Genomic DNA, 21,919 nt, shown 5'->3' with positions numbered 1-21,919 from the left:
TGGTGTGATCTTGGTTCACCGCAACCTCCACCTTCTGTTTTCAAGCGATTCTCCTGCCTCAGTCTCCCGAGTAGCTGAGATTACAGGTGCTCACCACCACGCCCAGCTAATTTTTGTATTTTTAGTAGATATGGGGTTTCACTACGTTGGCCAGGCTGGTCTCGAACTCCTGAACTTGTGATCTGCCCACCTTGGCCTCTCCAAGTGCTGGGATTACAGGCATGAGACACTGCGCCCGGCCTGTGTCCCTTTTTTAGCTAGGAAACAGGATGAGAAGGCAATGGTTTACCAGAGATTACACAGTGAGGCTATGGCAGAGCTGGGCTTAGAACGCAGGTTTAGATGTATTTTTTTTCCTACCTGTCTCTGTGGCTACCTTTCCCTGTTCCCCAGGTCTTCAAAGACACAGCTCCTCTCTTCCACCCCCAGGACTTGCCGGAGCAGCCTTACTTGCAGCCTCCACTCAGCATCTTGGTGATTGAGCGCCGGGCCTTTGGCCGCACAGTCCTTGTGGGTTCCCACATTGTCCCCCACATGCTGCGATTCACATTTCGGGGTCATGAGGATCCTCCTGAGGAGGAAGGAGAGATGGAGGAGACAGGGGATATGATGCCCAAGGGACCTCAAGGTTAGGAACCTTCTCCTTCAGGGACACCAGACAGAAGCCCCTCTGATTCCTGGTGGACGTGGCTCCAGAGGGCCCTCCGATAGGGTGTGGAATCTGACTTCTACTTACCCACTCTCCTCATGCTGCCATTTTCCCCCTCCCAGGACAGAAGTCCCTGGATCCCTTCTTGGCTGAAGCGGGTATATCCAGACAGCTCCTGAAGGTGATGGGGTAGAGGAGATAGATGGGGAAGAGGCTGGCAGTACTTGGGATGGTGCTGGGTTAGAGGGACAAAGTCTGCTCTTCCTCAGCCTCCTCTGAAGAAGCTCCCACTAGGAGGCCTCCTAAATCAAGGCCCTGGGCTGGAGGAGGACATCCCAGATCCAGAAGAGCTCGACTGGTGGTCCAAGTACTATGCGTCGCTGCAGGAGCTCCAGGGGCAGGTGGGGGCAGAGAAGGGTCCCAGGGAGGGGGCTGGGGTGTAAATGGTAAAAAGAATGATATCTTAGCTAGGCATGGCGGTGCGCACCTGTAGTCCCAGCTACTCAGGAGGCTGACGCAGGAGAATCACTTGAACCCAGAGGCAGAGGCTCCTGTGAGCTGAGATCATGCCATTGCACAACAGCCTGGGTGACAGTGAGACTCCGTCTCAAAAAACAAACAAAAAACAAGAGTGATCTCATTGAAGGTGGAGCTCTACAGTTTTTCAGAGCTCTTCATTATAGTCCTCTTTTCTTCACAATTCTAGAAGCTGGGGATTATTAACTCCATTATCTAGAGCTGTGTTGTCCAAAAGACATAACACGAGCCACATACGTAATTTTAACTTTTGTAGTAGCCACATTAAAGTAGAAGGGGCTGGGCGCGGTGGCTCACGCCTGTAATCCCAGCGCTTTGGGAGGCCAAGGCGGGTGGATCACGAGGTCAGGAGATTGAGACCATCCTGGCTAACATGGTGAAACCCCGTCTCTACTAAAAATACAAAAAATATTAGCGGGGCATGGTGGCGGGTGCCTGTAGTCCCAGCTACTCAGGAGGCTGAGGCAGGAGAATGGTGTGAACCTGGGAGGCGGACCTTGCAGTGAGCCGAGATTGCGCCACTGCACTCCAGCCTGGGCGACAGAACGAGACTCCCTCTCAAAAAAATAAAATAAAATAAAATAAAATGAAACAGGTGAAATTAATTTTAGTAATATATTCAAAATACCATTTCAAGGCTGGGCACAGTGGCTCATGCCTGTAATCCCAGCACTTTGGGAGGCTGAGGCAGGCAGATCACTTGAGGTCAGGAGTTCGAGACCAGCCTGGCCAACATGGCGAAACCCCGTCTCTACTAAAAATACAAAAATTAGCCGGGTGTGGTGCTGGGCACCTGTTAATCCCAGCTATTCTGGAGGCTGAGGCAGGAGAATCGCTTGAACCTGGGAGGTGGAGGTTACAGTGAGCCGAGACTGTGCTCCAGCCTGGGTGACAGAGTGAAACTCTGTCTCAAAAAAAAAAAAAAAAAAGAAAAACAAAACAAAAACTTCAACAAGTAATCATAAAATTTCTGAGATATTTTACATTCTTGTTTTTTGTACTAAGTATTTAAAAATCCGGTTTTTATTTTATACTTATCGCACATCTTTTTCTTTCTTTTCTTTTTATTTTTAGAGATGGGGTCTTTATCTGTTATCCAGACTGGTCTCAAACTCCTGGGTTCAAGTGATCTTCCCACCTCAGCCTCCCCAGTAGCTAGGACCATAAGTACATACCACCACACTCAGCTAATTACAAACTTTTTTTTTCCTGGGTGTGGTGTTTCATGCCCGTAATCCCAGCACTTTGGGAGGCTGAGGTGGGAGGATCACTTGAAGCCAGGAGTTTGAGAACAGTCTGGGGAACATGGTGAGACACCATCTCTACTAAAAATGAAAACAAGTAGCTATGCATGGTGGTACACGCTGGTGGTCCCAGCGACTCAAGAGGTTGAGGTGGGAGGATCACTTGAGCCTCGGAGGTTGAGGCTACAGTGAGCCATGTTCACACCAATACACTCCAACCTGGGCTACACAGCAAGAGTCTGTCTCAAAAATAAATAAATAAAAATTAAAAAGCATTTATTTCATAGAGACAGGTTCTCACTGTGTTGTTCAGCCTGATCTCGAACTCCTGGCCTCAAGTAGTCACCTCAGTCTCCCAAAGTGTTGGGATTCCAGGCATGAGCCACCAAGCCTGGCCACTTACAGCACATTGCAATTCAGACTAGCCACGTTTTGAGTGCTCAGTAGCCACGTGTGGCTGGTGGTGACTGCCCTAGACAGGGCAGGCTGGATGATAAATTGGAGCTTTAAAAATGCAAGTGGCATACACAGTGGGAACTTGTGTGAAGGTTTCCCAACTCTCCTGGAAAAGGGGGTAGACTAAGGGGTTGAAGGGGATGGGGAAGAATCTCTGGATCTGCTCTTTAATTTCAGCACAACTTGGATGAAGATGAAATGGATGATCCTGGAGATTCAGGTAACAGATTGGGCTTTTTGCTCTGGTTCCATCTGCCCATCCCCTACCCACCCAGATATTTCTGACTGGGGCATTTTTGCTGTTTCCAGATGGGGTCAACCTCATTTCTATGGTTGGGGAGATCCAAGACCAGGGTGAGGCTGAAGTCAAAGGCACTGTGTCCCCAAAAAAAGCAGTTGCCACCCTGAAGGTGACTGGGTACTGGGAAGAGGAAAGTCTCCTTTGGATTCTGGACATCGGGCTGTTGCTGAAGTCCTTGCCTTTTAGATCTACAACAGGTCCCTGGAGGAAGAATTTAACCACTTTGAAGACTGGCTGAATGTGTTTCCTCTGTCCCGAGGGCAAGGGGGCCAGGATGGAGGTGGAGAAGAGGAAGGATCTGGACACCTTGTGGGCAAGTTCAAGGTACATTTGGGGAAGGAAAGCGGAACCAGGGAGCCCAGGTGGGGATTCAGGAGGACAATTATCTTACCAGAGCTTTTTCTGTCTCCCCCCAACTCAGGGCTCCTTCCTCATTTACCCTGAATCAGAGGCAGTGTCGTTCTCTGAGCCCCAGATCTCCCGGGGGATCCCACAGAACCGGCCCATCAAGCTCCTGGTCAGAGTGTATATTGTAAAGGTGAGTCTCCATAGCCCTGGCACGCCTCCAACTATAGCTAAGGTAATGTACATGAAACCTACAGAAGGCAGGCTTTGGGAGGAACCTCGTGATCACAGAGTTCAAGTTCTTCATTTTTCAGGTGAGAAATCGAATCCACAAATTTAGGAGATCCCCTAGGGTTATAAAGTATGTTCATGGCAGAACCAGAATTGGGAGTTGGTCTCCTGACCCCTGTTTGTAGTTCTAGTCCTGTAGAATGGCGCGTATAATTCTAGGATGAGAACAGGGCTGAATCTCAGGCTTCAGAAGGCTTGTTACCAAATACCTTTGTCCAACTTTGTCCATTGGTGCAGTTTTCATACTGAGTTCAGCAGGGCCTTGAAGTATTCTTAAAGATATCTCGGAGCCGGTCGCGGTGGCTCACGCCTGTAATCCCAGCACTTTGGGAGGCCGAGGCGGGTGGATCACGAGGTCAAGAGATCGAGACCATTCTGGCCAACCAACATGGTGAAACCCCATCTCTACTAAAAATACAAAAATTAGCTGAGCATAGTGGCTCATGCTTGTAGTCCCAGCTACTCGGGAGGCTGAGGCAGGAGAATCACTTGAACCCAGGAGGCGGAGGTTGCAGTGAGCCAAGATTGCGCCACCGCGCTCCAGCCTGGGTGACGGAGCGAGACTCCGTCTCCAAAAAAAAAAAACAAAAAAGAAAGTGAGTGGCAAAGGGATGGAACGAAAGGGGGAAAGGGGTCAGGGTTGCGAGAATGAGGACAAAAATGACACTTCTCAAAGTAGATCTTTTTGTATACCTCTGACTCTTAGAACTGTAGCAGTGTTTCACATGCCCCTACAATAGACAAAAAATTAAAAGCAATCACAGTGTTGAGGAAACCTAACATGGAATACAAATACTAACAAATGACCCTCACTGTATTACAAATGAACAATATAACCACACTGAAGGAAGTGAAGAACAAAACCAAGTAACTCTGGAAAACAGTAATTTGACAGGGCTCTATAAAACTCTAGATGGGCCTGGTGCAGTGGCTCACACCTGTAATCCCAGCACTCTGGGAGGCCAAGACAGGAGGATCACTTTAGCCCAGGAAGTCAAGACCAGCCTGGGCAACAAAGTGAGACTCCATCTCTACAAAAGATTAAAAAACTAGCTGGATGTGGCTGGGTGTGGTGGCTCATGCCTGTAATGCCAGCACTTCGGGAGGCTGAGGCAGGTGGATTGCCTAAATTGGGTGGATCGCCTGAGGGTCAGGAGTTTGAGACCAGCCTGGCTAACAGGGTGAACCCCATCTCTACTAAAAATACAAAAATTAGCTGGGCATGGTGGCATGTGCCTGTAGTCCCAGCTGTTTTGGAGGCTGAGGCAGGAGCATTGTTTGAAGCTGGAAGGAGGAGGTTGCAGTGAACCAAGCTTGTGCCACTGCACTCCAGCCTAGATGACAGGGAGAGAGCTTGTCACAAAAAACAAAAACAAAACAAAAAACCAACTAAACTAAAGATAAAGAGAGCTGAACATAAATGCTGTCATCTAGTTAGAAGTATGTGTTAGCAATTCTGAAACTATATTATGTGTATACTGGTATACATGAATAAGTAAACTATATTGTAGATAATGAGAACCAGGTTTCTTACTGTTGGAGAAAGAAGTTACAAATAAGGAAAGGGGATTAAATGAATGCTGTGGTATTAGATCAGAAACAGAAGTATCTGTATAAACTCATGTTTTTAAATATACACAGATGGAAAGATACAGAAATATAGATATGTGTATATATATGTGGATTATGTTATTCATGTTTGCTATCTCTGTTTGCTGAGAAGGCCTAGAATCAACAACATCCTAGTAGCAGTGAGCAAACCAGGTGCCCAGATTTTGGTTTCTAAAAACCATTATTTAATAAAAGGATTGAGGACTCCTTGGAGTTGATTCCAGGACTAGGCCTGGGAAAATATAAGTCAAATCTGGAGCATCTTGTGGGGCAGGAGTAAGGAAGTGCTCAAAAAAGGATGGGGGCTTGATGAAAGAATGAACACAGGAGCCAACCTGAAGGAGCTCCTAATGGTTAAGACTTGAAAAACTGGGGCAACAGAATAAGTAATGAGGCTGGGCACAGTGGCTTTCGCCTGTAATCCCAGCACTTTGGGAGTCTGAGGCCAGGAGTCCAAGACCAGCCTGGCCAACATGGTGAAACCCTGTCTCTATTAAAAATACACAAATTAGCTGGGTGTGGTGTCGGGCACCTGTAATCCCAGCTACTTGGGAGGCTGAGGCAGGAGAATTGCTTGAACCTGGGAGGTGGGGGTTGCAGTGAGCCAGGATTGTGCCATTGCACTCCAGCCTGGGCAACAAGAGCAAGATTCTGTCTCAACAACAACAAAAGTAATGATAGTATTGGATATTCAGACTTTCTTTTTTCTTCTTTTCTCTCTCTCTAGCTCTTTTTTTTTTTTTTTTTTTTTTGAGACGGAGTTTCGCTCTTGTTGCCCAGGCTGGAGTGCAATGGCACTGTCTTGGCTCACTGCAACCTCTGCCTCCCAGGTTCAAAGGATTCTCCTGCCTCAGCCTCCCAAGCAGCTGGGACTGCAGGCGTGTGCCACCATACCCTGCTAATTTTGTATTTTTAGTAGAGACAGAATTTCTCCATGTTGGTCAGGCTGGTCTCAAACTCCCAACCTCAGGTGATCCGCCCGCCTGGGCCTCCCAAAGTGCTGGGATTACAGGTGTGAGCCACCGTGCCCAGCCTGCCTTCTTTTTTTGTTGTTGTTTTGAGATGGAGTCTTACTCTTGTTGCCCAGGCTGGACTGCAATGGCACAATCTCAGCTCACTGCAACCTCTGCCTCCTGGGTTCAAGTGATTCTCCCACCTCAGCCTCCAGAATAGCTGGGACTATAGGCACACACCACCATGCCTGGCTAATTTTAGAGATGGGGTTTCATCGTGTTGGCCAGGCCGGTCTCAAAGTTTTGACCTCAAATGATCCGCCTGCCTCATTACAGGCGTGAGCCACTGCACCCAGCTCTCTGTCTCCTCCTAATGCTCCCATTATATGTGTGTTGGTGTAGTTAATGGTGTTCCACATTTGTTTGAGGCTCTATTTCATTTTTCTTTTTTCTCTTTTCTCTCTGTTCTTCAGCTTACATAATCACTTTTGATCTAGCTTCAAGTTTGCCAATTCTTTCTTCTGTTCAAATCTACTATTGAGCCTCTCTAGTGAATTTTAAATTTCAGTTATTGTACTTTTCAACTCCAGAATTTTCATTTGGTTCTTTTAAAAAAAAATGTATGGCTTGGCCGGGTGTGGTGGCTCATGCCTGTAATCCCAGCACTTTGGGGGGCTGAGGCGGGTGGATCATGAGGTCAGGAGACGAGACCATCCTGGCTAACACGGTGAAACCCCGTCTCTTCTAAAAAAAATACAAAAAATTAGCCGGGTGTGGTGGCATGTGCCAGTAGTCCCAGCTACTCGGGAGGCTGAGGCAGGAGAATTGCTTGAACCTGGGAGGCAGAAGTTGCAGTGAGCTGAGATCACACCACTGCACTCCAGCCTGGGTGACAGAGTGAGATTCTCTCAAAAAAAAAAAAAGTATATCTCGTTATTGATATTCTCTATTTGATGCAACGTTATCATCATACCTTCCTTTACTTCTCTAATCAAGCTTTCCTTCAGTTCTGTGAACATGTTTACACTGGCTACTTTGAAATACTTTCCAGTCGGCCGGGCGCAGTGGCTCACGCCTGTAATCCCAGCACTTGGGAGGCCAAGGCAGGCAGATCACGAGGTCAGGAGATCGAGACCATCCTGGCTAACATGGTGAAACCCCATCTCTACTAAAAATACAAAAAATTAGCTGGGCATGGTGGTGGGCACTGTAGTCCCAGCTACTCGGGAGGCTGAGGTGGGAGAATGGCCTGAACCCGGGAGGCGGAGCTTGTAGTGAGCCGAGATTGTGCCATTGCACTCCAGCCTGGGCGACAGAGCAAGACTCTGTCTCAAAAAAATATATAGATAGATAGATAGATAGATAGATAGATAGATAGATAGATAGATACACACACACACATACACATACTTTCCTGTTAAGTTCAACATTGTGTTGCTCTCACGGGCATTTTTTGGGGGGTGGATGGAAAAACAATTTTTCTATTTCTTTGCAGACCTCATAATTTTTTGTTGGAAACAGCATTTAGATAATATATGGTAGCAACTCTGGGTACTGAAGTTTCTTGTTATTTGCTTGTTTATTTGTTTAGTGACTGGCTGGATTATTTTAGCAAAGTCTATTTCCCATCCCCTGTGTTAGATCACTGATGTTGCTACTCTGGCAGGTGCAGCTTTGGATATACCACTGTCACCCTACGATGACAGTCGTACTGGTAGGGCCCTCTTGCATTCTTTTCCCTGACCACACCCACTTAAGCTCTACTTATTGCTCTGTCATTTGCAGTAGTATCCTGGGAGCATAAAATCCTCTACAAATAAATCTAATCAAATGGTGGCTCTTTCCAATGAATACTTCCTGAGGTTAGTGTTTGATATTTGTTTTAACCCCAGGAGAGCTCCTCCCAGCTGTCTTATCCCTTGGCTCTCCCCTGTAAAATAGATACAGCCTGTAGTCTAAGCTGTATCTTCATTACATCCATGAATCTCCTCCCAATCCCTTCACTACAACGTCCACTTTTTTTTTCTTTTTTAGACACAGTCTCACTCTGTTGCCCCGGCTGGAGTGCTGTGGCACAGTCTCGGCTCACTGCAACCTCCGCCTCCTGGGTTCAAGCAATTCTCCTGCCTCAGCCTCCCAAGTGGCTGGGATTACAGGCGCCTGCCACCACACCCAGCTAATTTTTTGTATTTTTAGTAGAGACAGGGTTTCTCCATGTTGGTCAGGCTGGTCTTGAACTCTTGACCTCATGATCCGCCCCCACCCCCCTTGGCCCCCCAAAGTGCTGGGATTACAGGCATGAGCCACTGTGCCCAGCCGAGACCCTATCTCTACAAAAAAATTTAAAAGTTAGGCCAGGTGCGGTGGCTCACCTCTGTAATCCCAGCACTTTGGGAGGCCAAGGTGGGCAGATTACCTGAGGTCAGGAGTTTGAGACCAGCCTGGCCACCATGGTAAGACCCCAATGCTCTACTAAAAATACAGAAATTAGCAGGGCATGGTGGCATGTGCGTAGTCCCAGCTACTGGGGAGGCTGAGGCACGAGAATTGCTTGAACCTGGGAGGCAGAAGTTGCAGTGAGCTGAGATCATGCCACTGCACTCCAACCTGGGTGACAGAGCTAGACTCTGTCTCAAAAAAATAAATAAATAAAAACAAAATAAAAATTACCTGGACATAGTGGTTCCTGCTTGTTGTCCCAGCTACTCAGGAGGCTGAGGTGAGAGGATTGCTTGAGCCACTGAGGATGCAGTGTGCCAGAAAAAAAGGAAGAAAACTTACTTATTTTTGAGACAGTCTTGCTCTGTCGCCCAGGCTGGAGTGCAGTGGTTGCTTGGCTTACTGCATCCTCCATCTCCTAGGTTCAAGCAATTCTTCTGCCTCAGCTACCTGAGTAGCTGGGATTACAGGTGCCTGCATCCACGCCTGGCTGATTTTTCTATTTTTTAGTAGAGACAGGGTTTTGCCATGTTGGCCAGGCTGGTCTCGAACTCCTGGCCTCAAGTGATCCACCCACCTCGGCTTCCCAAAGTGCTGGGATTACAGCCATGAGCCACCATACCTGGCCAGAAAACCTGAATAGTACTATAAGTATTAAAAGAAATTGTGTCAGAAACTCTAGACCAAATGGTCTCAGCAGCAGTTTCCACCAGTTATGGATGAAACAATTTTAATCTTACACAAACCATTTCAGAGAATATAAAAAGAAATACCCCAGTTAATTCCATGAGGGTGGCATAATCTTGATGCAAAACCTGAGAAGAATGACATGAGAAAGTACAATTCTAGGCCAGTTTCACTCACAAACATTTATTCCACAGGTATTTCTTGCATTTATTTTATTTATTTATTTTTTTGAGACGGCGTTTCGCTCTTGTTGCCCAGGCTGGAGTGCAATGGCGCAATCTCGGCTCACTGCAACCTCCGCCTCCTGGGTTCAAGCGATTCTCCTGCCTCAGCCTCCCGAGTAGCTGGGGTTTACAGGCATGCACCACCACACCCAACTAATTTTGTATTTTTAGTAGAGACAGGGTTTCTCCATGTTGGTCAGGCTGGTCTCAAACTCCCGACCTCAGGTGATCTGCCCGCCTTGGCCTCCCAAAGTGCTGGGATTAGAGGTGTGAGCCACCGTGCCCGGCCTTTCTTGCATTTTTTATGAGGTACTAGGCGGTGTTCTGGGTACTGGTGATAAAAAGCAGTGAGTAAGATGAAGATCAGTGCCCTCGTGAACTTTCCATTCTAGTGAAAAGAGATGAACAATAACCATAATCAATAAGTAAATTATATAGCTTACAGGCTGGGCATGGTGGCTCACGCCTGTAATCCCAGCACTTTGGGAGGCCGAGGAGGGGGCAGATCACCTGAGGTCAGGAGTTCGAGATCAGCCCGAACTCCTGTCTCTACTAAACATACAACAACCCCGTCTCTACTAAAAATACAAAAATTAGCCAGGCCTGGTGGCACATGCCTGTAGTCCCAGCTACTCAAGAGGCTGAGGAAGGAGAATTGCTTTAACCCAGGAGGCAGAGGTTGCAGTGAGCTGAGACTACACCACTGCACTCCAGCCTGGGCGACAAGAGCGAAACTCCATCTCAAAACAAAAAAAGTTATATATCTTATTTATATGTTAGAAAATTATAAGTGCTGTGGAGAAAATATGTCAGGATAAAGGGATGGGGGAGTGCTGGGGGTGGGTTGCAAATGGATGGTCGGAGTTGATAGACCTCAATAAGACTTTTTTTTTGTTTTTTGGTAGAGATGAGGTCTTGCTATGTTGCCCAGGCTGGTCTCGAACTACAAAATGCTGGATTACAGGAATGAGCCACCACGCCCGGCTGAGAAAGTGTTATTTAAACAAATACTAGAGTTGGGCACAGTGGCTTCCACCTGTAGTCCCAGCTACTAGGAAGGCTGAGATGGGAGGATTGTTTGAGCTTGGGAGGTTGAGGCTATAGTGAGCTGTGATGCCACCACTGCAGTTCAGCCTGGGTGACAGAGTGAGACCCTGTCTCTTAAATACACACTAGGAGGGGGCCAAGGAGTTATGCAGGTGGCTACCTGAGGGAGAAAGCATTCCAGGCAGAACAGCTGGTACAGAGGCCATCAGGTGGAACCATGACTCATGTGTGTGACAAACAACAAGGGGCCCCTTGTGGCCGTAGCAGGCAGGATAAATGAACAGGTTTTAGGAATTAAGGCTTCAGAGGAAATGGAGCAGCGATGGGCAGAGGAAGCAGATCATGTTGGGTTTTGTTATTCACTTTATTCTGAATTACATGGGAAGCCATAGGAAGGTTCTGAGCAAAGGAGTGCCAGAATATAACTTACATTTTCTTTCTTTTTTTTTTTTTTTGAGACAGAGTCTCGCTCTGTCACCCAGGCTGGAGTGCAGTGGTGCTATCTTGGCTCCCTGCAACCCCTGCCTCCTGGGCTCAAGCGATTCTCCTGCCCCAGCCTCCCAAGTAGCTGGAATTACAGGCGCTCGCCACCACGCCTGGCTGATTTTTATATTTTTAGTAGAGACGGTTTCGCCATGTTGGCCAGGCTGGTCTCAAACTCCTGACCTCAGGTGATCCACCCGCCTAGGCCTCCTAAAGTGCAGGGATTACAGGCGTGAGCCACTGCTCCTAGCCTTTATTGTCCTTTTAAAAAAATGAATGTCAGGCCAGGCGCAGTGGCTCATGCTTGTAATCCCAGCACCTTGGGAGGCTGAGGTGGGCGGATCACGAGGTCAGGAGTTCGAGACCAGCCTGGCCAACATGGTGAAACCCAGTCTCTACTAAAAATACAAAAAATTAGCCGGGCGTGGTGGCAGGCGCCTGTAATCTCAGCTACTCAGGAGGCTGAGGCAGGAGAATCGCTTGAACCCTAGAGGCAGAGGTTGCAGTGAGCCAAGACCGCGCCACTGTGCTCCAGCCTGGGTGACAGAGCGAGACTCTGACTCAAAAAAAAAAAAAAAGAAAAAGAAAAAATTAAGATCATCTTAGTGGGTATAAAGTGGTATCTAATTGTGGTTTTGATTTGTTTCCTAATGACACTGAACAGTCTTCATGTGGTTTTTAGACCTTTGTATATCTTGGAGACATGTCTAAAGTCCTTTGTCCATTTTAAAATTAGATTGTTGTTTTGTTGTTGAGTTGTGGGAGTTCTTTGTATATTCTGGCTACTAGATTTTTATATGGCTTGCAAATATTTTCTCACTTCCTACGTTGTCTTTTCACTCTATTCATAGTGTCCTTTAAAGCAAAAGAGATTTTAATTTTGATGAAGTCTATTTTTATTTCTTTTATTGACTGTGCTTTTTGGTTATAGCTAAGAAACCTTTGCAAAATCCAAGGTCATGAAGACTTTTGCCTGTTTTCTGCTGTGAGTTTGAGTTTTGACTCTCATGTTTAAGTCTGTGATCCATTTGGGGTTAGTTTTTGTATCTAGTGTGAGGTGAGGGTCTGACCTCATACTTTTGTATGTGACTGTCCAGTTGTCTCAGCTCCATCTGTTGGAGAGATGGTTCTTTTCCCATTGAATGGTCTAGGTACCCTTGTTGAAGATCAATTGACCATAGATATGTGGATTTCTTTCTGGACTCTCAGTTCTATTCTACTGATCTATGTTTATGCCACTACCATACTCCTTTATTACTGTCTCTTTGCAGTAAATTCGCGGGGTTTTTTTTTTTGTTTTTTTTTTGAGACAGGGTCTCACTCTGTTGCCCAGGGTGGGGTGCAGTGGCATGATCACGGCTCCCTGAAGCCCTGACCTCCCAGGCTCAAGCGATCCTCCCACCTCAGCCCCCACAAGTAGCTGGGACTACAGGCGCATGCTACCACACCCAGCTAATTTCTTCTATTTTTTAGTAGAGACAGGATTTCACCATGTTGCCCAAGCTGGTCTCGAACTCCTGAGCTCCTGCCTGTCTTAGCCTCCCAACGTACTAGGATTATAGCCATGAACCACTGAGCCGAGCCAGCACAGGAAATTAAGGCTTCACTGAGTATCTCTAAGTAGGATTTGGACAGGACAAGAGAAGAAAGAGATTTCAAAGAATAAAATTAATATGTAATCACAAGGAGAAAAAAAGCTTTGCCTTTATGAAGACTGCATTCTAGTAGGAGAAACAAACATTAACAAAATAAGTAAATGTTTCAGTGCATTAGAAAGGCATAAGTGTGGCCAGGTGTGATAGCTCACGCCTGTAATCCCAGCACTTTGGGAGGCTGAGCCAGGCGGATCACCTGAGGTCAGGAGTTTGAGACCAGCCTGGCCAGCATGGTGAAACCTGTTCTCTACTAATAATACAAAAATTAGCCAGGTGTGGTGGCATGTGCCTGTAATCCCAGCTACTTGGGAGGCTGAGGCAGGAGAATCCCTTGAACCTGGGAGGTAGAGGTTGCAGTGAGCCGAGATCATGCCATCGCATTCCAACCTGGGCAACAGAGCGAGACTCTGTCTCAGGAAAAAAAAAAAAAAAAGAAGAAAGCATAAGTGCTATGGAAAATATAAATACCAAAAAAATAATCAAGTTGGCACAGTGGCTCATGCCTGTAACCCCAGCTACTCAGAAGGCTGAGGTGGGAGGACTGCTTGATGCCAGGAGTTCTCGAGACCAGCCTGGGCAACAGAACAAGACCCAGTCTCTAAATTAAAAAGATGTAAAGATCATCAGAGAGAAAGTACAGATTACCACAATGGAATGACAGTCAGCCCATCAACTTCTCTACAGCAACCAAAAGTGCTGGAAGAAAAACAGAATAATATCTTCAAAGCACTGAGAGAAAAATAACTATCACCCTTGAATTGTGTGTCCTAGGAAACACTCATTCAAGAGAGAAAAAATGAAAGACCTCTTTAGGCAAACAACAATTGAAAAAATCACCCAACAACTTTCAGTCAAGAAACTACACAGGGCTGGAGGTGCAGTGGCTCACACTGTGTAATCCCAGGACTTTGGGAGGCCGAGGTGGGAAAATCATTTGAGGCCGGGAGTTCAACACCAGCCTTGGCAATGTAGTGTGAGACCCCTGTCTCTATAAAAAGGGGGGGAAAAACTACACAGGATGTCATTTCTTTCTTTCTTTCTTTTTTTTTTTTTTGAGACGGAGTCTCGCTCTGTCGCCCAGGCTGGAGTGCAGTGGCGCAATCTCGGCTCACTGCAAGCTCCGCCTCCCGGGTTCACGCCATTCTCCTGCCTCAGCCTCCTGAGTAGCTGGGACTACAGGTGTGCGCCACCACGCCTGGCTAAGTTTTGTATTTTTAGTAGAGATGGGGTTTTCCATGATGGCCAGGCTGGTCTCAAACTCCTCACTGCAAATAATCCACCAGCCTTGGCCTTCCAAAGTGCTGGGATTACAGGTGTGAGCCACTGCGCCCGGCCCAGGAGTTTGAGACCAGCCTGGGCAACATAGTGAGACCCCCATCTCTATTAAAAAAATTCATAAATTAAAAAATAAGTCAAACCATATAGAAAGTTATGAGTTGAATAGTAAGTCCGTTATACATCTTTTAAAATATTGTTTCATTACACTTTTTGTTATACCTATTTGTATGACTTAACTATTTCATAACTAATTGAAAATAAAAGTCATCTTGTCCAACCTCTCCATTAGCTCCTCACAGTGGGAGATCTCTCCTTGATAACTTCCTGCTTTCACCCAATGGGAAATTAGGTCCTACAAAGGTAACCTTGGGTTATCATAACGACGTTTCTCTCAGTTCCACTCCATGCTGTTCCCCTAGGCTACCAACCTGGCTCCTGCAGACCCCAATGGCAAAGCAGACCCTTACGTGGTGGTGAGCGCTGGCCGGGAGCGGCAGGACACCAAGGAACGCTACATCCCCAAGCAGCTCAACCCCATCTTTGGAGAGTGAGGCTGGGCCCTGTGGGGTGGAAACGGGGTAGCTGCAGGAGCATCCAGCCCTGTGGCCTTGTGGCAGCTGGCCTAGGGATGGCAAGGGAATGGACAGGGGATGCTGACACACCCGCCTCCTCCCCAGACCACCTCCTGGAGCATGGAAATGACCTCAGTCCCTCTCCCTCCTTGCCAGGATCCTGGAGCTAAGCATCTCTCTCCCAGCTGAGACGGAGCTGACGGTCGCCGTATTTGATCATGACCTCGTGGGTTCTGACGACCTCATCGGGGAGACCCACATTGATCTGGAAAACCGATTCTATAGCCACCACAGAGCAAACTGTGGGCTGGCCTCCCAGTATGAAGTGTGGGTCCAGCAGGGCCCACAGGAGCCATTCTAAGTTTCTGGCCAAACACATTCAAGCTCACATTCCCTTTTGTGTCTCCAGATCCTATGATTTCATGGAAGGGGACCCTCCCACCCACCGCCACTGCCAACCAAGACATAGCTCAGTGGTCAAGACTTGGGCTTGGGAGTCGGGATCCTGTAACGAATGTCACTTGACCGCTTTCTTTTTTTTTTTTTTTTTTGAAACAGTCTCGCTCTGTCTCCCAGGTTGGAGTGCAGTGGCACGATCTCGGCTGACTGCAACCTCCACCTCCTGGGTTCAAGCGATTCTCCTGCCTCAGCCTCCCCAGTAGCTGGGATTACATGCATGGGCCACCATGTCCAGCTAATTTTTATATTTTTAGTAGAGACAGGGTTTCACCATGTTGTCCAGGCTGGTCTTGAACCCCTGACCTCAAGTGATCCACCCACCTCTGCCTCCCAAAGTGCTGGGATTACAGGTGTGAGCCACCATGCCAGTCCCACTTAACCTCTTCAAGTCTGTTTTCTCATCTGCAAAACAGAGGTAATAAGATCAGTATCTTCTTAATGGAAGCACCTGGACTACATTTTTTTCATTCATTGTTATCATAAATGAGGACTAACCTGTCTCCCGTTGGGAGTTTTGAACCTAGACCTCATGTCTTCATGACGTCATCACTGCCCCAGGCCCAACTGTGTCCCTACACCAGCCCCAGCTGATGCATCTTCCTTTTCTGCCTGTAGAGATGGTTACAATGCCTGGCGTGATGCATTCCGGCCTTCGCAGATCCTGGCGGGGCTGTGCCAACGCTGTGGCCTCCCTGCCCCTGAATACCGAGCCGGTGCTGTCAAGGTGGGCAGCAAAGTCTTCCTGACACCACCGGAGACCCTGCCCCCAGGTATCAGCCCCTTTCTGTTCAAGCAAGATGTTGGTAGAACAAGGTACAGGGGGCCCAGTCTTGTGTGCTCCCCAAAATAACCCATTGCTTCAGCAAGTAGATGTGAATTTGGTTGAGTAAGGACGAGGTTCTTGGGTATTAGGGAGAAAACAGTCTTTATTGGTGAGTGTGAGATTCCCCCAAAGAGCCAAAGTGGACCCATAACTAATCAAGTTCCCGGAACACAGAGGTCCCATAGAGCGTCCCATATAACAGAATGTGGCTGCAGAATTAAATGGCTGGAGGCTTGTTTTTTATTTATTCATTTTTTTGAGACAGGGTCTTGCTCTGTCACCCAGGCTGGAGTGCAGTGGTGCCATCTCAGCTCACTGGAGCCTGGACCTCCCAGGCTCAAGTGATCCTCCCATCTCAGCCCCCTGAGTAGCTGGGATTACAGGCACGTACCATCACGCCCACCTAAGTTTCTTCTTTTTTTTTTTTGGTAGAGATGAGGTTTCGCCATGTTGCTCAGACTGGTCTCAAACTCCTGGACTCAAGCAATCCTCTCACCTTGGCCTCCAAAAGTGCCCGGATTACAGGCATGAGCCAGTGTGCCTGCTCTGGTGGCTTATTCTCTAAATAGGGTCTAGACAAAGGTGGCAGTACCTCCAATCCCACTGTCCCACTGACTGCTGGCTTTTCACTGGGCAAAGTTACAGCAGCGTCTCCCACTTTTTGTGCATTACAGAGCTGCTCTCCTAGTCCACAGGGCTTTATCCAACACAGTGGCTTCCCCAGCTTAGAGCTTCAGTGGTGGGGGAGGGCGGGAGGAGAGATGGAAACTGTGTGGAACCCTAAGCTCACACACCTCTTGTTTCAGGCAGCAGCAGCCCCACAGTGGCGAGCGGGGACCCTGAAGAGGCCCAGGCATTGCTTGTGCTGCGGCGCTGGCAGGAAATGCCGGGTTTTGGGATCCAGCTGGTACCCGAGCATGTAGAAACCAGGCCTCTCTACCATCCCCACAGCCCAGGGCTGCTGCAGGTGAGGGAGGGCTCAGCACCCAGGCCCAGAATCACAAGACTCTTAGAATCTCAGGACACCCACCTGATCCTGGACCCTGGGCCCCCAGGACAGCCTTTCCCCAAGATGTCCACCTGGGTGCCACCTGCAGCTCCTGACTGCAGCTCCTGTTGCTGGTCCCTGTGTCCCTGCTCATCTTGGACCTCCATCCTGGACCACACCTTCACCCTGACCCTAGTCCTACAGGATCCCCACCCCTGGGGCCCAAGACTCAGATGTGGGGTTCCTAACCTGACCTCCCCCCAGATCCCTAAGATCTGGACCTTGGAACACCAGATATTACTTTTAATCTCAACTTCCCCTTCTGGAACCTCATTTTTTTTTTTTTTTCCTTTTTGACATGGGGTCTCACTCTGTTGCCCAAGCTGGAGTGCAGGTGCATGATCTCGGCTCACTGCAGCCTCCACCTCCCAGGCTCAAGTGATCCTCCTACCTCATCCTCGGGAGTAACTGGGATCACAGGCATCTGCCACCACACTCGGCTAGTTCTTGTATTTTTTGTAGAGACAGGGTTCCGTCATATTGCCCAGGCTGGTCTCAAACTCCTGAGCTCAAGTGATCTACCCTCCATGGACTCCCAAAGTGCTGGGATTACAGGCATGAGCCACCGCGCCCAGCCTGGACCTCATCCTTGAACCCCTAATCTAACCTTGATCCTGGAACCCACACTTCAGACTCCACCTTCATCCTCATCCCCCAGGATCTACCTGACCCTGTCATTTTGACCCTAGCTCTTTTCTCCACTTGGGGACAAGGCACGGCCTGTGGCCATAGGGCTGTCAGGGAAGGTTGGGAGCCTGGCAAGACCCTCTAGCCTGGTCCTGTCCCCCCAGGGATCTCTTCACATGTGGATTGACATCTTTCCTCAAGATGTGCCTGCTCCACCCCCAGTTGACATCAAGCCTCGGCAGCCAATCAGGTGAGAGTTCTGTCGCCTCCTCCCAAGGCGGGTGCACATCCTGGTCTACCTGTACAAGGCTCCTCTGAAAACCCGGGTCCCCAGTGAAGCAGGCAGAGGTTGCTCATCACAGGCTTTTCAGTTAGGTGTCATTAAATTCCCTGTTATTCATAAGCATTGCAAGTTAAGTGTCTCTTGTAAATTGAGTCCAAGTACCTTTTGGTAAGCCCCCTTCCCACCTAAGCTCATCTGAGTGGAGTTGTGTGTGGGTCACAGCCACTTCACACAGGGCTGAATGCAGATGCTCAGATATCAGCAGCCTGTCACTTTCTGCCTCTGGGCTCTGCTTTCCTTGGTGTCACTCTCAGGGAGCCCTCTGCAGGGCTGGGGGCAAAGTGGCATCTAACAGTGCGAGGCTTACATCTCAGCCAGGCCACTTGAGCAGAAACAAACACCTCTTTCCCAGTTACAGCAAAAGCCTCAGGGCTGACTCAGTAGACCAGCTTGGGTCAAATGCTGTGCCCTGAAGAACCAATCATTGTGGTCAGGGGGCTGTAATACTCGAATTGGCCAGTCCAGTGATGTCTCCCCCATCCCGTCCAGCCAGGGAGGGAGGGGCCTGCCCCACCAGAATTCCATAGATTGACAGTGGTGGTGGGGAGGGGTGGTTGGGGTGGGGGTGGCTCACCAGCAGAAAATCACGGTGCTGTCAACAAATGAGGGGAAATTGATGCTGGGCTGGAGAAAACAGCTATCCAGGCAACCCCATGGCCCCCAAAGACAGGGCTATATGCGGGTAGGGTCCAGAGTGTCGCAGCCCTCCTGTCCCTCAGGCGCTGTATGCTCCCGTCCCCCATCTCTCATCCTCCCTCTTCTCCCTGCAGACTGGCTTTCTCTATTCACTCACTTTTCTACATCCCCAAACTCTGGCTTGTGGTGGCTCCAGCTTTGCATCTGATGCCACACCATGCAACGGTAGAGCGCCCTGATTCTAAATTCACGGGAAGGAGAATCTCGCTGGCCCCACAGACCATTCCTGGGGCCATCTGCTGTGGCCAGGGTGGTCAGTGACACCTGGGGCTTCCCTTCATGGGACCACAGGCATTGGATTCCCCTGCTGGGCACACAGGTGCCCAGTGAATGTCAGTGGCCCCGGCCCAGGTCCCTCCTGCTTCCTGCAGCCCCTTTTAGGGCCCCACGCGAGAGTCTGAAGCCACCCCCTAATGTGCCCCCCAGCTATGAGCTCAGAGTTGTCATCTGGAACACGGAGGATGTGGTTCTGGATGATGAGAATCCACTCACCGGAGAGATGTCGAGTGACATCTATGTGAAGAGGTAGGCTGCCGGCCAGGCGGGGCAACGGCGGTGCACTAGGGGGATTGCAAATGGGTGTGGGCCCTCGGGCTGAGTCCAGAGCCCCGACCCCAGGCCCTCCGTGGTGCTGAGAGCGGGGTGAGGAGTGGGTTCTCCATGTAGCTCCAGCCCTGACGCTCACCTACCCCGGCCCCAGCTGGGTGAAGGGGTTGGAGCATGACAAGCAGGAGACAGACGTTCACTTCAACTCCCTGACTGGGGAGGGGAACTTCAACTGGCGCTTTGTGTTCCGCTTTGACTACCTGCCCACGGAGCGGGAGGTGAGCGTCCGGCGCAGGTCTGGACCCTTTGCCCTGGAGGAGGCTGAGTTCCGGCAGCCTGCAGTGCTGGTCCTGCAGGTCTGGGACTATGACCGCATCTCTGCCAATGACTTCCTTGGTATTACACTGCTTAGCCTTCCCCACCCTCAGCCCCTGCCTCCAGCCCTCACCTCCGCCCCTGCCTCCAGCCCTCGCTTCCGTCCCCCAGTTCCCTACTCTGACCCAACCTTGAATCTTGGGATTTTGGACCCGAGGTGTGAAACCTTTGCTTTCTGGCCTAATTACTGAGTTAATTAGGCCTAGACCACAGTAACCTCCATTCCCACCCAGAGTCTCTGATTCAACTCTGATTTGACCCTAGCTTGTCACCCTGACACCAACTCCACAGCCTTTGGTCCTTGGCACTCTGATCCCGACCCTTGGCCCTCTTCCACTGGGAAGTAGCAATGGGTGGACCGCTGGGCTGTGGTCTGGGTGGTCTATAGCTGTGGCCTGACCACACACTGCAACTTTCAATGCCCCAATTTACAACCTTGGTGTGTTGCCTCCTCACCCCTGGCACAATGAGACTTTGATCCCATGCCTAATCTGGTGTGCTCTGGACTTGCAGGATCCCTGGAGTTGCAGCTACCAGACATGGTGCGTGGGGCCCGGGGCCCCGAGCTCTGCTCTGTGCGGCTGGCCCGCGATGGGGCCGGGTCGAGGTGCAATCTGTTTCGCTGCCGCCGCCTGAGGGGCTGGTGGCCGGTAGTGAAGCTGAAGGAGGCAGAGGACGTGGAGCGGGAGGCGCAGGAGGCTCAGGCTGGCAAGAAGAAGCGAAAGCAGAGGAGGAGGAAGGGCCGGCCAGAAGACCTGGAGTTCACAGACACGGGTGGCAATGTGTACATCCTCACGGTGGGTGCCCGTGGGCAGAGGCCAGGCTGAGCTGGGGCCTGAGCCCGCCCTCTGCTCCCAGTGATGCAGGAGTGTCTTTTTCAGGGCAAGGTGGAGGCAGAGTTTGAGCTGCTGACTGTGGAGGAGGCCGAGAAACGGCCAGTGGGGAAGGGGCGGAAGCAGCCAGAGCCTCTGGAGAAACCCAGGTGAGTCAGGCACCGGGGCTGGGGCCACAGCCTGGGCCGATGGGGAGGTGGGGGTGGTCAAGGGGCTTCCTCCTCATCCTGACACCACTCTTCTCCTCAACAGCCGCCCGAAAACTTCCTTCAACTGGTTTGTGAACCCGCTGAAGACCTTTGTCTTCTTCATCTGGCGCCGGTACTGGCGCATCCTGGTGCTGCTGCTGCTACTGGTGCTGCTCACCGTCTTCCTCCTCCTGGTCTTCTACACCATCCCTGGCCAGATCAGCCAGGTCATCTTCCGTCCCCTCCACAAGTGACTCTCGCTGACCTTGGACACTCACCCAGGGTGCCAACCCTTCAATGCCTGCTCCTGGAAGTCTTTCTTACCAATGTGAGCTACCCCAGAGTCTAGTGCTTCCTCTGAATAAACCTATCACAGCCACTGACCTGTGATCACGTGCTATGCAAGGCTGGCTCCAGGTGGCAGAGAACAGAGATGTTCTTGGGTGACCTCAGGTGCTGGGGACTTGAAGAATGCACAGGGATGGAAGGCTGCCCCCATCCCCACCACAGGGAAGAAAAGGGCCCCGGCAGCTGAGTTATCACACCCACTCCACCACTGCTCCCGCTCCTGCTGGTGGCCAGGTCCCTCTCACCTAATCTGTTTCTGGCTTCCACCACTCCAGGACAGCTAAGGACCTGACGGACTCCATTAACCTGTCCATTCCTCACCATCCCTGAGAGAGGCTTCCATCAGAGCTGGATCTCGGGTCTGACTCCAAAAGTTCTGCTGTCACTACCTGACTTCGCTTCCTTTCCCCTCTCTCTCGCTTTTCCCCTGCCACAGTCTTGCATCAACATTCGAGACATGATCTGATAAACTGACTGGCTGTTTAGGTACCCCTGGTTCCCTAGGCTGTGGACTGGTGAGGTTGCTGGGCCCTGGTTCTCCACATGGATCCAGAGTTCTAATGGGAAACCCTGATTAGGCTCCAAGCCAGGGGTCTGGTGCTGGCTCTGCTCCAGAATGGCCACTGCTACTTTCGCACCTCAGTGTTCAGTTTTGCTTCCATCTAGGAGACTGCAGAGGACCTGGAGGGATTCCTCTCCGCAGTGAGAGCCAGCGCGGGGTTTGGCACAGTGGGATCAGTGAGTGTGACAGGATCAGGTGTATTGAGCCCAGGGTGGCGGAGAGCGGCCCCAGCTTTACCCATCAATGAAGAAGTGGCAAGCCCCAATATGCACTCAGGGCCCTGAATTAGTGGCCTGGGG

The 21,919-nt window shown here is 49.8% G+C and overlaps 1 protein-coding gene across 9 annotated transcripts in view; it reads left to right on the top strand.

The window, feature by feature from the left end:
• The window catches only part of FER1L4 (fer-1 like family member 4), a 48,321-nt gene extending 27,228 nt beyond the window's left edge, over positions 1-21,093 (top strand). For 8 of the 9 annotated variants that reach the window (XM_016937783.4, XM_063802860.1, XM_063802859.1 and 5 more), the window contains 17 exons: positions 430-628; positions 772-830; positions 919-1,050; positions 3,064-3,106; positions 3,196-3,296; positions 3,374-3,511; positions 3,609-3,725; positions 14,620-14,747; positions 14,929-15,099; positions 15,847-16,001; positions 16,861-17,021; positions 17,894-17,979; positions 19,195-19,293; positions 19,469-19,710; positions 20,203-20,486; positions 20,571-20,671; positions 20,775-21,093. In XM_016937783.4, coding sequence (XP_016793272.3) covers positions 430-628; positions 772-830; positions 919-1,050; positions 3,064-3,106; positions 3,196-3,296; positions 3,374-3,511; positions 3,609-3,725; positions 14,620-14,747; positions 14,929-15,099; positions 15,847-16,001; positions 16,861-17,021; positions 17,894-17,979; positions 19,195-19,293; positions 19,469-19,710; positions 20,203-20,486; positions 20,571-20,671; positions 20,775-20,964 — 2,406 coding nt within the window. In that variant the 3' untranslated portion in view covers positions 20,965-21,093. Of the gene's footprint in view, positions 1-429; positions 629-771; positions 831-918; positions 1,051-3,063; positions 3,107-3,195; positions 3,297-3,373; positions 3,512-3,608; positions 3,726-14,619; positions 14,748-14,928; positions 15,100-15,846; positions 16,002-16,486; positions 16,710-16,860; positions 17,022-17,893; positions 17,980-19,194; positions 19,294-19,468; positions 19,711-20,202; positions 20,487-20,570; positions 20,672-20,774 lie in introns of those variants that run through there. The other variant, XM_054674678.2, reaches the window with a different exon arrangement.
• The last annotated feature ends 826 nt before the right edge of the window (positions 21,094-21,919 follow it).

This window comes from Pan troglodytes, chromosome 21 (assembly GCF_028858775.2).
Source record: "Pan troglodytes isolate AG18354 chromosome 21, NHGRI_mPanTro3-v2.0_pri, whole genome shotgun sequence".
Taxonomy (NCBI): Eukaryota; Metazoa; Chordata; class Mammalia; order Primates; family Hominidae; genus Pan; species Pan troglodytes.
The sequence above is the reverse complement of the archived record's forward strand: the minus strand, read 5'-3'. Positions and strand labels throughout refer to the sequence as shown.